We start from the raw sequence: 13121 nt of genomic DNA, 5'->3' as shown, positions 1-13121 counted from the left end.
ACACAGCATTCCCTTATTTGAATTTCAGTTCCTCCCTTTGCTAGACAAGTGACCCTCTGTGAACCCTAGTGTCTCTGTAAAATGGGGAGGGAGATAGCCCCTAGCTGGAAGGGCTGCTGTGGGGCTGAAACAAATAAGGTTTGTGAGAAGGCCTGGCACAATGCAGGCACCTAACAGGTGCTCAGTAAACTAGTCACTTATTACCGTTACCATTATTATTAAATTCATTTCTCTCAAGAACTCACTCCTCCTGTATGGTGTTGTCCCAATACTGCTTGGAATTATCTCTCTCTCTCTCTCTCTCTCTGCATGCCCACCCTCAAATAAATAAACTTAAAAAAAAAGAAGCCTGTGCTTTACGAACATGAACAGAAAATCTGGAGAAAAAATGCAAATGACCAAGAAATACAAAAAAGTGTTCAGCTTTACATAATCAAAGAAATGCACATCAAAACACAGATGTTAATTTTCACCTATCAAATTAGGAAAATTAAAAAAAAATTTAATGTTTATTTATTTATTTATTTATTTGAGAGAGAGAGAGAGCGAGCATGAGCATGAGCAGGGGAGTGGCAGAGGGAGAAGGAGACAGAATCTCCAGGCTCTGACCTGTCAGCACAAAGCCCCACAAAGGGCTCAAACTCATGGACTGTGAAATCATGACCTGAACTGAACACGTGAGCCAAAGTCAGATGCTTAACCAAATGGGCCACCCAGGTGCCCCAAATTAGGAAAGGTTTTTAAAAAGGTAAGCTGCAATGCCAGAGAAAGGGTAAATGCTAATGGAGTCTCCACTTTGACTTTGACCCAGGGATCCCATTTGTGGGCAGCTGTCCTGGGGAGATATGAACAGGGCTGATCACTGTAATGTTAACTGTAATAGTGGATAACTGGAAAGGACTTAAAAATTCAACAGTAGAAACTGGCAAGTTGTATTATGGCTATATTCAAATGATGGAATATAGTCATTAAAATTACTTTTTGGGGGGCACCTGGCTGGCTCAGTCGGTAGAGCATCTGACGCTTGGATCCCAGGGTCATGAGTTCAAGCCCCATGTTGGGCATGGAGTCTTAAAAAATAAAATAAAATTACTTTTTGAAAAAGTTTTAGAGGGGCGCCTGGGTGGCTCAGTCAGTTAAACGTCCGACTTTGACTCAGGTCACGATCTCGCAGTCCGTGAGTTCGAGCCCCGCGTCGGGCTCTGGGCTGATGGCTCGGAGCCTGGAGCCTGCTTCCGATTCTGTGTCTCCCTCTCTCTCTGCCCCTCCCCTGTTCATGCTCTGTCTCTCTCTGTCTCAAAAATAAATAAACATTAAAAAATTTAAAAAATAATAAAAATAAAAATAAAAAAAAGTTTTAGAGATGGAAAAATGCTTATGATATGCTGTGGACTGAAAGTAAGATTTGGAACTACTCCCAATTTTAGGGGAAAATGCACATATGCATAGAAGAAAATCTGGAAGAAAATACACTTGTATGTCAACAATTTTAATCTCTCAAAGAGAGATTAAATGGAATGTTTTCTGTTTCTGCTTTTCCCTAGTTTTCTACAACGAACACACACAACTTTTGTAATCAGAAGAAAACAAAACAAAAAGCTATGTCTCTTCCCTGACTTTGTGGAGTAAGTGTCTAGGAAAGGAACAGTGACCAGCATATCAGGAAGGAAATCCTTTTCCAGGCTTTCTCTTCCCAGTCTCTGTCCAGGAGTGCTATTAGCAGACTTTCTGTAAGGGAGCTCCCAGGACCATAGGTGTCAGGATTCTCTGGGACAGCAATTCTCAAACCCTCACTGTGTACGCGAATCACAGAATCTCAAAGAAACTTGTTAAGATGCAGAGGCCTAGGGCATGCCCCAGACTCTGCATTTCTAAGTAGGTGCAGGTGGTAGGTCCAAAGACCACACTTTCAGCAGCAAGGACCTAGGGCAGTTGTTAAACATTAAGATTCCTGGTTCACAAGTGACCAGGCATGAAGGGAGGGGGTCTGCAGTTTTAATAAGCTCCCTGGGTCATCATGATACAAAGTCAGGATTTGAGAAACACTGATATTAGAATTTCTGGGTGATACCACAGGCTCATCCCAATAATAGTATGAGGGTCCTGCTGGCCCCAGGATCCCAATAACTAAGTATCACAAATCCAATGAGGTGTGCAGGTTGGGGAGGCCCAAAGACACCAGCACTGTTACATCTCACCAGCTTGGGTGGGGGGATATATACTTTTCATTTTTTATTTATTTTTCATTTTTAAAATATTTGTTTATTTTAAACAGCAGAGAGAGGGGGCAGAGGATTCAAAGCAGTCTCTGTGCTACAGCCTGACAGCAGAAAGACGGACGTGGGACTTGAACTCACAAACTGTGAGATCATGACCTGAGCTGAAGTCTGACGCTCAGCTGACTGAGCCACTCACATGTCCCTGGGGGGCAGGGGGATACATACTTGTTCAGTTTATTATTTTTCCTTAAACTCTATGTATACATTTCTTTCTTTCTTTCTTTCTTTCTTTCTTTCTTTCTTTCTTTCTTTCTTTCTTTTCTTTCGAGAGCACACACACACAGGGGAGGGGCAGAGAGAGAGGCAGAAAATCTTAAGCAGGCCTCACACAACATGGGGCTCAATCTCACGACCATGAGATCATGACCTTAACTGAAACTGATTAAGCTACCTAGGCACCCCGATTGCATACTCTTTTGAATGTGAGATACAAACTTATGTAAAGGAGCCAGTGTAGGGTAGTAGACTGCGTCAGGGAAGAAAGGTAAAAAGGGCAGGGTTTAAGACTTACTTCTGCTATCAACTTGAGGTAAGTCACTTCTCATTGACAATGGAAACAACAATAATCCTTGCTTTTCTTCCATTTAGGACTGTAGGAAGTGGTGTACCAGAAAGAGAACAGGCTCTAAAGTTTGGGTCTTGACTCTCTGAGCCTCAGCTTCCTCATCTGTCCACTGGGAATAATAGTCCTCACCCCTATCCCCTTCAAAGGGCTCTTCCAGGCTCTGGCAGGAAGTGCTCAGCAGACTGCAAGGTGATGTTTGGCCAGCATCCTCATTACCCTGAGAGCAATGCAGTCCTACCTGGCATTTATCACGTGCTGCCCAATACAGGCAAACCTCTTTTCATGGTGTGTGTTTTATCACCCTCACCCAGACTATGATGAGTTCAGACCACAGAGTCCCTGTCTGTCTCTTCTGATTTTTTAAATTCACTGTGCCCAGCGTGAAGCCAAGCATACACGGCAGCAGCTTTGCAGACCAGCAGTGGGGGCCTGGTTTCACCTGATTCGATGGCTGCGCGGCACCCTTCTAGCTCTCACACATTCACTTGCAGTACTGTTGAGACCACCCTAAGTAGGGTCTCAATAATGGTTACGTGAGTGGCAGAACCAGAGTGTTTCATAGAGGAAATGCACTTCAAAGACTGATGATTAAGTTTGTCCAGGTTTCCCCCATCCCCATACTCGGCCCTAGAAGAGGAGTTCCCACCACACCAAAGGTAGGTGACTATAGAGTGGTCACCCTTATAGCTTCCCAACTTGGGGACACATGAGATGCTACCCCCTCCTTTCCCATGACCTTGAGTCCCCTCCCTCCACTTACCCTGTCGGACCCAGGACACGAAAGGGGTGGGGTCAGCTGAGGCCACGCATTCCATCACCACGCTCTGGCCAGAAACCACTGTGGTGTTCTCGGGGGCTGCCACGATGACCACGTCCTGCCCCCTGGTGGACGCCAGGGACCCTGGAGAGAGGGCAGGCCAGCAAGCAGCCTTACTATTAGGTGTCCATACATGCAGTAGCTCACCTGATGCTCAGAATCACCTGGTGAAGCAGGTGGGGCAGAGAACAGCCAGGGTTTCATCTGACAGGTGGCAAAAGCAGCCACATAGTTCTGCAGAGCTCTTTCTCTTGGAGCTTGGAGAGGAAAAACCTGGCCTCTGGCACACCACCGCCATTCTTTCCTGCCAAATCAAACCCTCCCTCCAGGCAGAGGACCATCAGGGTCATGAGAAGACTTGGAGCCTGGAGGTGGAGTCAACAGTCATAGTTTCTGGTTCCAGCACTGCCATTAAGGCACTGTGTGACCTTAGGCAAGTCCTTTCTTCAAAGGGCTTTGGGTTCCCCTGTGGGAAAGGTAGGAGGTAGGGGTTGAGTTTCCTCCAGTTTGGCAGCTCCCTGAGCATGGATTCCCTGCCAAGTTCTCACTGTGACCCTGGCCCCCTGGGTCAGCATGGCGAATACCTGGTTTGTCCAGCAGGTGGAGGCAGAGACCCTGGGCGCAGGGAGTGAACCAGACTTAAACCTACTTACCTGAGCGGGGCATTTGAGATGGGGGGATGGGAAGAGATGTGCAGAAGTGCAGGGTTCGGGGGAGATGTCATGGCAAAGGGAGGCAAGTGAAAGGCCCTTCAGAGGGGCCTGAACTAAGATCTGTTGTGCACCTGCTGGGTGCCAGGCGCTTTCCACTCTTATCTCAGCTATTCTCACAACCTCCCTGAGCTAGACGTTTGATAACAGCCCAGGGTCACATAGATGGCAAGTAGAGAGGCCAGGATTCAAACCAGGTCTTTCCGACCCCAAAGCCTGTGCCTTTCCTACTGTGTTACACTGGGACAGAAACTTTTCGGAGAAATGGAGAGGACAGGAGCACCAGACTGCAGGGAACCAGATTCTCGGTGCCCAGCCAATCCCCTAATGCCCAGAGTCCTCAGGAGACACAGAAAGGCAGGGACCATGGCTTCAGGGCACTGACACACCCTCTTCAGATGCCTCCCTTCCCCACCTCTGTCCCCAGCCCGGGATGTTCCACCCAACCCAAGGGAACACAGAGCCTCTGCAGGAAGAGAGCTGGACTGGGAGTCTGGAGTCTTGGGTTCCAGCTCCAGTTCTATTTCTGACTTGTTGGGTGGTACTCCACACCTGCCCAGTGGGACTGATACACTGTCACCTATTTGAAGGCAGAGCTTGGACCTCACGAGGTGCCTCCCAGCTCTGAGGTGGCTGGTCCAGAAATCCCCAGGTTTCCCCATCCAGCCTGCCCCCTTACCTCTGGGGGCCACACTGAGTAGGGCCTCCTGGCTGAAGCGCTGGCGGACTGAGTTGGTGGCCACGCAGCGGTAGGAGCCTGAGTCACTCTCCTGAATGTCCAGGATCTGGAGGACCCCGTTGGGAAGAATGATGAGCCTTGGGAAGGAGGAGAGGGCACCTATGAGGTGGGCAGGAGCTCTGCAGGGAGCTGTCCTAGGTCTACCTCTCTCTCCAGCCTGAACTACTGACAGCATTTTACTTTCAAGCCTCTCTTATAATAAAAAAAATGCAAATTAAAGCTGTAAGATGCCATTTTCACCTATCAGGTTGGCAAAGATCACTTTGGGTGTTTTCTAACACCCTCTGTGGATGAGGTAATGGAGGGAAGACACTCCTGTGTTGATCGCCATGCCAATGGATACAGCTTCCTTCAAGGGCAAGCTGGTAAGATCTTAAAATCAACCCTGCACATGCCTTTTGACCCAGCAACGCCACTTCGAGGACTCTAACCCACAGATATTCTCATACATGTACACAAAAACATGTTTAATGATATTCACTCCAGCACTGTAACTACAAAGGCAGAAGACTGGAAACGATCCAAGTGTCCATCTGTAGGGTGGGAACTAGCTAAATCGGTTTGAGTACATTCATACAATGGAATGCTAGGCAGCTGTTAAAAAGGAGACAGCTCAGAGTGCCTGGGCGGCTCAGTCGGTTAAGCATCTGACTTTGGCTTGGGTCATGACCTCATAGTTTGTGAGTTCAAGCCCCGTGTCTGGCTCTCTGCTGGAAGCTCCGAGCCTGCTTCAGATCCTCTGTTCCCTTCTCTCTGACTCTCCCCTGCTGGTTTTCTCTCTCTCTCACACAAAAATAAATAAACATTAAAAAAAAAAAATACTTAAAAAAAAAAAAAAAAGGAGGCTCCTCCATGTGTGCTGAAACAGGACAATTTCCAAAGTATGTTTGGTGCAGAACAGTGTGTGGGGATATGCACACTTAATATGCTTGCACTGAAGGCCCCTGGTAATGGTGGTTGTCTCCAGGGAGGGGACCTGGGATTCTGGGAGCTGACAATGCAAGACTTACTTTATATTACACAGCCTTCTATACAGTGTCAATTTGTTTACTCCCTGCCTATGTTACCTCCTCCCTCCCTGATAAAAATCCATTTTATTCATACAGTGTCATCTGAGCCAAAACAATCTGAAGAGATAGAGGACATCACAACCTCCATTTTACTGGTGACAAAACTAAGGCTCAGAGGCAGCAGGGTATTCTCCCAGGGTCTCACAGCTGGAGCAGAGTTGAAACTTGAACCCAGGTCTTCTGGTTCCAAATCCCATGTTCTTCCTACCTGCCTGTCTCACCAGCCATTAAATGGTTGAGAATACCCGTGGAAGGGACAAGGTCCCTAGCAAGCCCCAGTCAATGCATACATTACTTACGAGGGGTAATGGATGAAGGGGGTGTTCTCTGCCCTCTTGGTTAGAGGCTGAAAAGCCACTCAGATTAGAAAGGCTCAGAGACCTTGCTTGAGAGATAATGCAATCCGGGCAAGGCAGTGTCCATGGGTCTGGGGATGTGGTAGGCAGAATGGGCTCTGGCCCAAGTAGCAGGGGAATGTGTCTTCCTGAATCCTCCAACCGTGATCCTTGAAGGGTCAGCTCAAGGTTGAGAGTCCTAGTTTCTCCATAGAGCAAATGGCGCTGGTCCCCCGATGTAGACTGGGCCAAAGTTAGAGAGGGAGTGGGGCAGCAGTGTGGTTGATGAAGGTCCCTTGGCTCACTGGAAAATGGGCTATGAAAAAATCTAAACACAGGAGAGGGGGACTGGCTCAGGGTATTGGGAGAAAACTCTGGCCACAGGCCTAGAGACCTACTATGGCCCAAAGACTTAGAGAAAAAACATAAACCTGCTTTACTCCCTCCCATGGGTAAGCCCACCTCTGCCCCAGTATCTTACCCTCAGCTCCAGCAGCTGCCCATGTCAGTGCTGGGGCCAGCAGGGGAAAAGGGACATGGAGGCAAAGGGTAGTTGGAGGTAAAATCCTAGGCCAGGAAAATTTGATGGGAAAGGACCAGTGGGGAAGGACAAGCAGAACCCATGGGAAACAAGACCTCTATCCCTGTCCAGGTTTCCTCCACTTAATATACTCTGCCTCCAAGATCCTTCCTCTTCCTTCACTCTAGCTAGCTGAACTTGCCTGCAGGGTTTCTGCCAGACCAGTTCACGTTTCCTAACCCCAAAGTTTCCAAGGCTTTCCACGGAAATTGTGCTTCATGTACCCAAGAGCCAATACCTCCTTGGACAAGTAACATTTCCTTATTTATGTATGGGAACAAAGGAAGAAGGAAGGAAGGAAGGAAGGAAGGGAAGAAGGAAGGAGCGGGGAGGGAGGAAGGGAGAGGGAGGAAAACAGAGGGAGGGAGGGAGGAAGGAAGGAAAGAAGGGATATCTTTCCTCACATGTGGTGCTGTCACTGCAGCCAGCAAAAGCTGGATGGAACCACTTTTGTGTTCATCTAAAATCTTTTCTGTTTTGTTAAAATCTTTTTCTGTCCTTGGAAGTATATGCAAGATATTTTGGTTAGTGGGGGGAAAAGTCACAAAACAGTGTTTTTAGGAAGCAGTTCTATTTTTGGAAAACAGATAAATGATATGTTAGGATATGCTCAGAAAAAGTCAAGGATGGTGAAGCTTAACATCATTCAAGGAGATTTTTCTCTGGCAGTGTGATTACTGGAAATTCTTATTTGTTGTGTTTTAAAAAAAAATTTGGGGGGTGCGCCTGAGTAGCTCAGTCGGTTACACATCTGACTTAGGCTCAGGTCATGATCTCAAGGTTTGTGAGTTCAAGCCCCACGTTGGGCTCTGTGCTGACAGCTGAGAGCCTGGAGCCTGCTCCGGATTCTGTCTCCCTCTCTCTCTGCCCCTTCCCTGCTCACGTTCTGTCTGTCTCTGTCTCTCTCTCTAAAATAAATAAACATTAAAAAAATTAAAAAATGAAAATTTTGAATATTTATTAGTTTGGAAATATAAAACTTTTAAAAATTTCAATTGGGAAAAACATGTGCCCTTGTACACTTTGTTTCAAAACTCCAAGCTCTAACATAGAAGCAGCTGTGACATAGTGGGGAGAACTCGTTCCAGCATATGTGACTTTACCAAGTGATATCATATGTCTGGGCCTCAGCTTTCTCATCTGAAAAATGGGTTAAATAATTCTGTCCTGCCTCCTTCCCAACCCTGACTCTAATGTGTTATCATCTCACATTAAAAATATTATCTATTGAATCACAAATTCTAAACACATACTTACAATGATAGAAACTATACCCATATTTTGAAAGACCGGGAGGGAATAATCACAATAGTAACAACTGTCTGTGTTCAGTTGGTGGATGACTTTTTTCCATTAAATTGGTATGTTTTATTATTTCATTTTATTTTTTTAAGTTTATTTATTTATTTTGAGAGACAGAGAGAGAGAGAGAAAGAGAACAGTGGGGGAGGGGCAGAGAGAGAGGGGGACAGAGGATCCAAAGCAGGCTCCGCGCTGACGGCCAAGTCCGATGTGGTGCTAGAACTCACGAACTGTGAGATCATGACTTGTGCCGAAATCAGACGCTTAACTGCTTGAGCCACCCAGGTGTCCCTTTATGTTTTATTATTTTAAAATCAATTCAAATTTCAAATAAAAATAGCTACTTACAGAATGAAAAGCAACCTCTCTCCAAAAGGAAAGGATCATTCTCTTTCCAAGCCTGAGCTTAAGCCTGCTGCCCCACCTCCGAAAGGCTACTTGGAACCAGGGATTTAAAAATACAGTAGAGGGACACCTGGGTGGCTTAGTCGGTAGAGCATGGGACTCTTGATCTCCGGGTCATGAGTTGGAGCCCCACGTTGGGTGTAGAGATTACTTAACAATAACAAAAAGAACATAGTAGAAATGACATAGCTGCTCTGAATTTCATAAGGGCCAAGGAGCCCCGACCCTGAGCCCTTCAGAGATCCACCTAGAGAAAAAGGACACTGGCCAAGGGTCACTTGAGGTTGACAGACACCCTGGGCACTGGGAGATGGGTAGGGCAGGAGACTGGACTAGGGATCCTAAGGTATTGAGGTCCATTAGTGTCATGTTTTATTTATTTATTTGTGTATTTAAATGTTTATTTTTGAGAGAGAGACAAGAGTGTGAGCAGAGGAGGGGCAGACACACACACACACACACACACACACACACATACACACACACACACACACAGAATCTGAAGCAGGCTCCAGGCTCTGAGCTCTCAGCACAGAGCCCGACATGGGGCTTGAACTTGTGAACTTCAAGATAATGACCTGAGCTGAAATCGGATGCTTAACCAGGCGGTGCCACGTTTTTCAAGTGTGAATGGTGATAACAAAATTATTTCATGTGGCTCCAGACACAGACACACATTTTTTATTCCAGTGGTTATGTATTTATTTTTATGGCTACCTTCTATTTATGTCAAGTGTTGCTGGTTTTCCTTTTTACTGTGGGGAAATAATGCTCCTTTTCAATTCGTGTTAAAGTTACAAAAGAGGGTTGGTTTAAAGACATGTATTGAGTACGCGATTGAATAAATGGTTTAGGGATGGCCAAAATTATAAGGGGGGTTTGTGAAAGCCTGGGATTTGGGAAACATTGCTCTCATTGATTACTGGTTGCCGTGGAAGGAAAATGATCCCCTATTGTTAGAAATTAGTATAAGTACCAGGGAACTGCCTCAGGGTCTAGTCTTCGCCATCAGTTCCAAACATATGTACATATACCTTGACAGAGTGTGTTGATTAACTGCACACGCGCACACCCTACACCGAGGCATACGGGCTCCTTCACACCCTGGGCTGAGTTTATGAATAGCATATTTGTACATGTGCTATATCTGGGCATGTGTAAAAATACATACCTTGGGCACAATCAAGTTGCTGTTTTAGACATTTCTTTATTCCCCCTACACAATGTGCTGGGACATGTGAGCCTGGCTTATTTATAGATGAGGATCACTTTTCAGAGAACTTGGGGGCAAACACTCTCAGGGCCCAGGAACTGGCAGCTCCATACTCCTAGAAGAGGCCTGCGGCTTCATAGGGTGATGCCCGGACTAGATGCTGGGAGGCAAGGGAGCCCTACTATTTGCTGAGAAACTTTGGGAGAGTAACTTCTCTGCTCGGAGCCACAGTTGGACCACCCGACCTTTAAGCCCATCTGTAGCATGAACTTCTTCAGACCCCGCAGCCTCCCCACCCCAACCACCAAATCACAGGTGGCTTGTGTGTCATTCATGCCAAGTCTCTAGCATCCCACACTCTGTGTACTAGCTGTGTGACCTGGGCCAAGTTACTTCTTTTTTTAAAATGTTTATTTATTTTTGAGAGAGAGAGCAAAAGCAGGGGAGGGTAAGAGAGAGTGAGGGAGACACAGAATCCAAAGCAGGCTCCAGGCTCCGAGCTGTCAGCACAGAGCCTGACGCGGGGCTCAAACTCACGAGCCACGAGATCATGACCTGAGCCAAAGTTGGACGCTTAACCGAATGAGCCACCCAGGTGCCCCTGGGCCAAGTTACTTCTGCCTCTGATCCTTAGGTCTCTTGTTTAACGATCCAAATAATACTATCTGCCGTAGCCATATGTATAGACCTGGGAGGATGTTCGTGATGTGCTAAATTTAAAAAAAGTAAAAGTTGCGCTATAATTCTATTTTTGTTTTGGAAAAAAAGGTGATTGAGCAAAAAATCCAGTATGGGGGGGCCTGGCTGGGTCAGTAGGTAGAGCACGCAGCTCTTGATCTTGGGGTTGTGAGTTTGAACCCCACGTTGGGTATAGAGTTTACTTAAAACAAACAAACAAAAAACCCCAGTATGTACAGTATAATCCACATTTTAAAAGAGGGTATTTCTAAACATATAGGGGAAAATTCCAGAGGACAGACATCGAAACTAACAGAGGCTTTCTATGGATGATAAGGGTTTCTTCTTTTTTGCTTACATGAACATGAAAAACGCATCTTCTAGGAATATAAACTAAAAGTAAGTAGAGGAAAATATGGAAAATAAGAAACATCTACCTTGAAGGATGATGGGAAGAATTAAGTGAGAAAACACAGCCCTCATTAAATGGGTACCTGTTGTGCCTTTTGACAGGGGGAGACTTCTCTGCTCTCTCCTACTCTCTGGTGGCTGTCAAGAGTAGGCCCTCACGGAGCGCCTGGGTGGCTTGGTCGGTTAAGCGTCCGACCTCAGCTCAGGTCATGATCTCACGGTCCGTGAGTTTGAGCCCCGCGTCGGGCTCTGTGCTGACAGCTCAGAGCCTGGAGCCTGTTTCCGATTCTGTGTCTCCCTCTCTCTCTGCCCCTCCCCTGTTCATGCTCTGTCTCAAAAATAAATAAACGTTAAAAAAAAAAATTAAAAAAAAAAAAAAAAGAGTAGGCCCTCACTTGGTTCTTGCCCAGCAACTCTCAGGAAGCACCGACCCACAGCAGCAAGGGGCCCACATTTTGGAAGCCACAGAAGTTAAAACGTCAGCCCTAGAAAGGCCAGGTCAGCATTTCCAAGGTCACTCCCTAGAATGCTCATTCATGGGATGTTAACAGGGTTGCTGCAAGAGGGGCTGTGGGCAGATGAGACTATGAAGTGCTTGGTTCAACAAGTTTAACGGATTTTCCATACAGGACTTGTCAGAGCCTTGCCAGCTCCAAGAAGGGGATTTGTAGGTAGTTTTCCCAGCCTTATTTGACCACGGAGTACTTTTTTTCGAGAAGCACCTTTAGTGACTATTGTTTTACAAAGAACGATGATCTAATCTAACTCTTTCATTTATTTATTTTTTTAGTTTCATGGGTGGGGAGAATGAAGCTGAGTGTGAAGGGCCTCTGTGAGGAGGATCAGGCTAAGCAACCACCTGAATCAGCAGCTTGACCTCCTGCCCTTCTTCCTCCCTCACTTCTGTTGCAGGAATATGCCCTGTGGCCCTTCTACCAAATGGAAGTTTCTCCTATACCTGTACCCCTTACCTAGATGTGAACAAAAGTCAGAGCAGCTGGGACAACTCAACACTCAAGACAGATTAGTCCCAGGGCAGAGAGACCTGGAAACCAGTGTTTCTGAGGCCAAGGAGCCCCACCTCCACCAGGAGAGAAGGAGAAAGTGAGCTGGTAACTACAGCCAGAGAGATGTAGGCAGAGGACCGTAGGGTGACTGGGAAAGGTCTTGGAGCTGCATTTCCAAAGATGTAAGAATCCATGGGGTGACAACCGTGTCATGAGACCAACTCAGAGTCCACAGAAGCAAATGAGCCTCGTGCTCTCTGCTCGTGCTGCATGTACATCTGGGCCTAGCCAGGAGGCCACAGTAGGGATCAAGTCTTAGGACCAGCCTCTGCTCCTCTGTGGCCCTCAATCTCCTTTTCAGTAAGGCAAGTGCTTGGGCTAGATATGCTCTGAAGGGCTCTATCACTACGCCATACCCAAGCTCCACAGCTTAGTGGGTGGCATTCTTTGCAAGGAGTAAAAACTCTGCCCAACTTCTCTCGGGGACCGGATGTGAGCTGAGAGTCAGGCAGTGGTTGGCCCCTAAACCAGTTTAGGCAAATGGAGCCACTGTGGCTGTAAGAATCCCAGTTCCTGAACACATCCCAGAGCCCTCTCTGGCCTACCCACCGCCCACTCCCCTATAGGACACTCACCGAGGCTCCTCGGGCACCGGCACTTGGTCCTTCTCCCAAGTAATGACAGGTGCTGGCAGCCCTTCAATGTGGCATTCAAACCGAGCAGTCCCGTTCTCCTCCACCACCTGAGACTCCGGGTGCAGAGAGAAGCCTGCGAGTGCTGGGGGTGAGGACAGAGACGCGTGGGCAGAGACAGGAGAGGAGCCCAGAAAAGACAGGGGGCACAGAAAGTGAAACACACACAGGCACGCACATGCACACACAGAGACAGAGAAGTACAAGGTGACAGAAACACAAGCAGAGCAAATGCCAGCCAACAGAGACACAGTTGAAGAGGCAGCCGGGGGGGGGGGGGGGTAAGAAGTGGAGACTACTGGTCAGATGCCATGTCAG

General features: G+C 47.0%; 1 protein-coding gene across 4 annotated transcripts in view; it reads right to left on the bottom strand.

The window, feature by feature from the left end:
* IGDCC4 (immunoglobulin superfamily DCC subclass member 4) overlaps window positions 1-13121 on the bottom strand; it is a 40581-nt gene that overhangs the window by 17224 nt on the left and 10236 nt on the right. For all 4 annotated transcript variants that reach the window (XM_060618247.3, XM_060618248.3, XM_060618244.3 and 1 more), the window contains exons 3-5: window positions 12747-12888; window positions 5051-5187; window positions 3605-3745 (exon numbers count right to left, since the gene is read on the bottom strand). In XM_060618247.3, the coding sequence (XP_060474230.1) occupies window positions 3605-3745; window positions 5051-5187; window positions 12747-12888 (420 nt within the window). The remainder of the gene's footprint in view (window positions 1-3604; window positions 3746-5050; window positions 5188-12746; window positions 12889-13121) is intronic.

The sequence above is a fragment of the Panthera onca genome, chromosome B3, assembly GCF_046562875.1.
Source record: "Panthera onca isolate mPanOnc1 chromosome B3, mPanOnc1 haplotype 2, whole genome shotgun sequence".
Classification (NCBI taxonomy): domain Eukaryota; kingdom Metazoa; phylum Chordata; class Mammalia; order Carnivora; family Felidae; genus Panthera; species Panthera onca.
The sequence above is the reverse complement of the archived record's forward strand: the minus strand, read 5'-3'. Positions and strand labels throughout refer to the sequence as shown.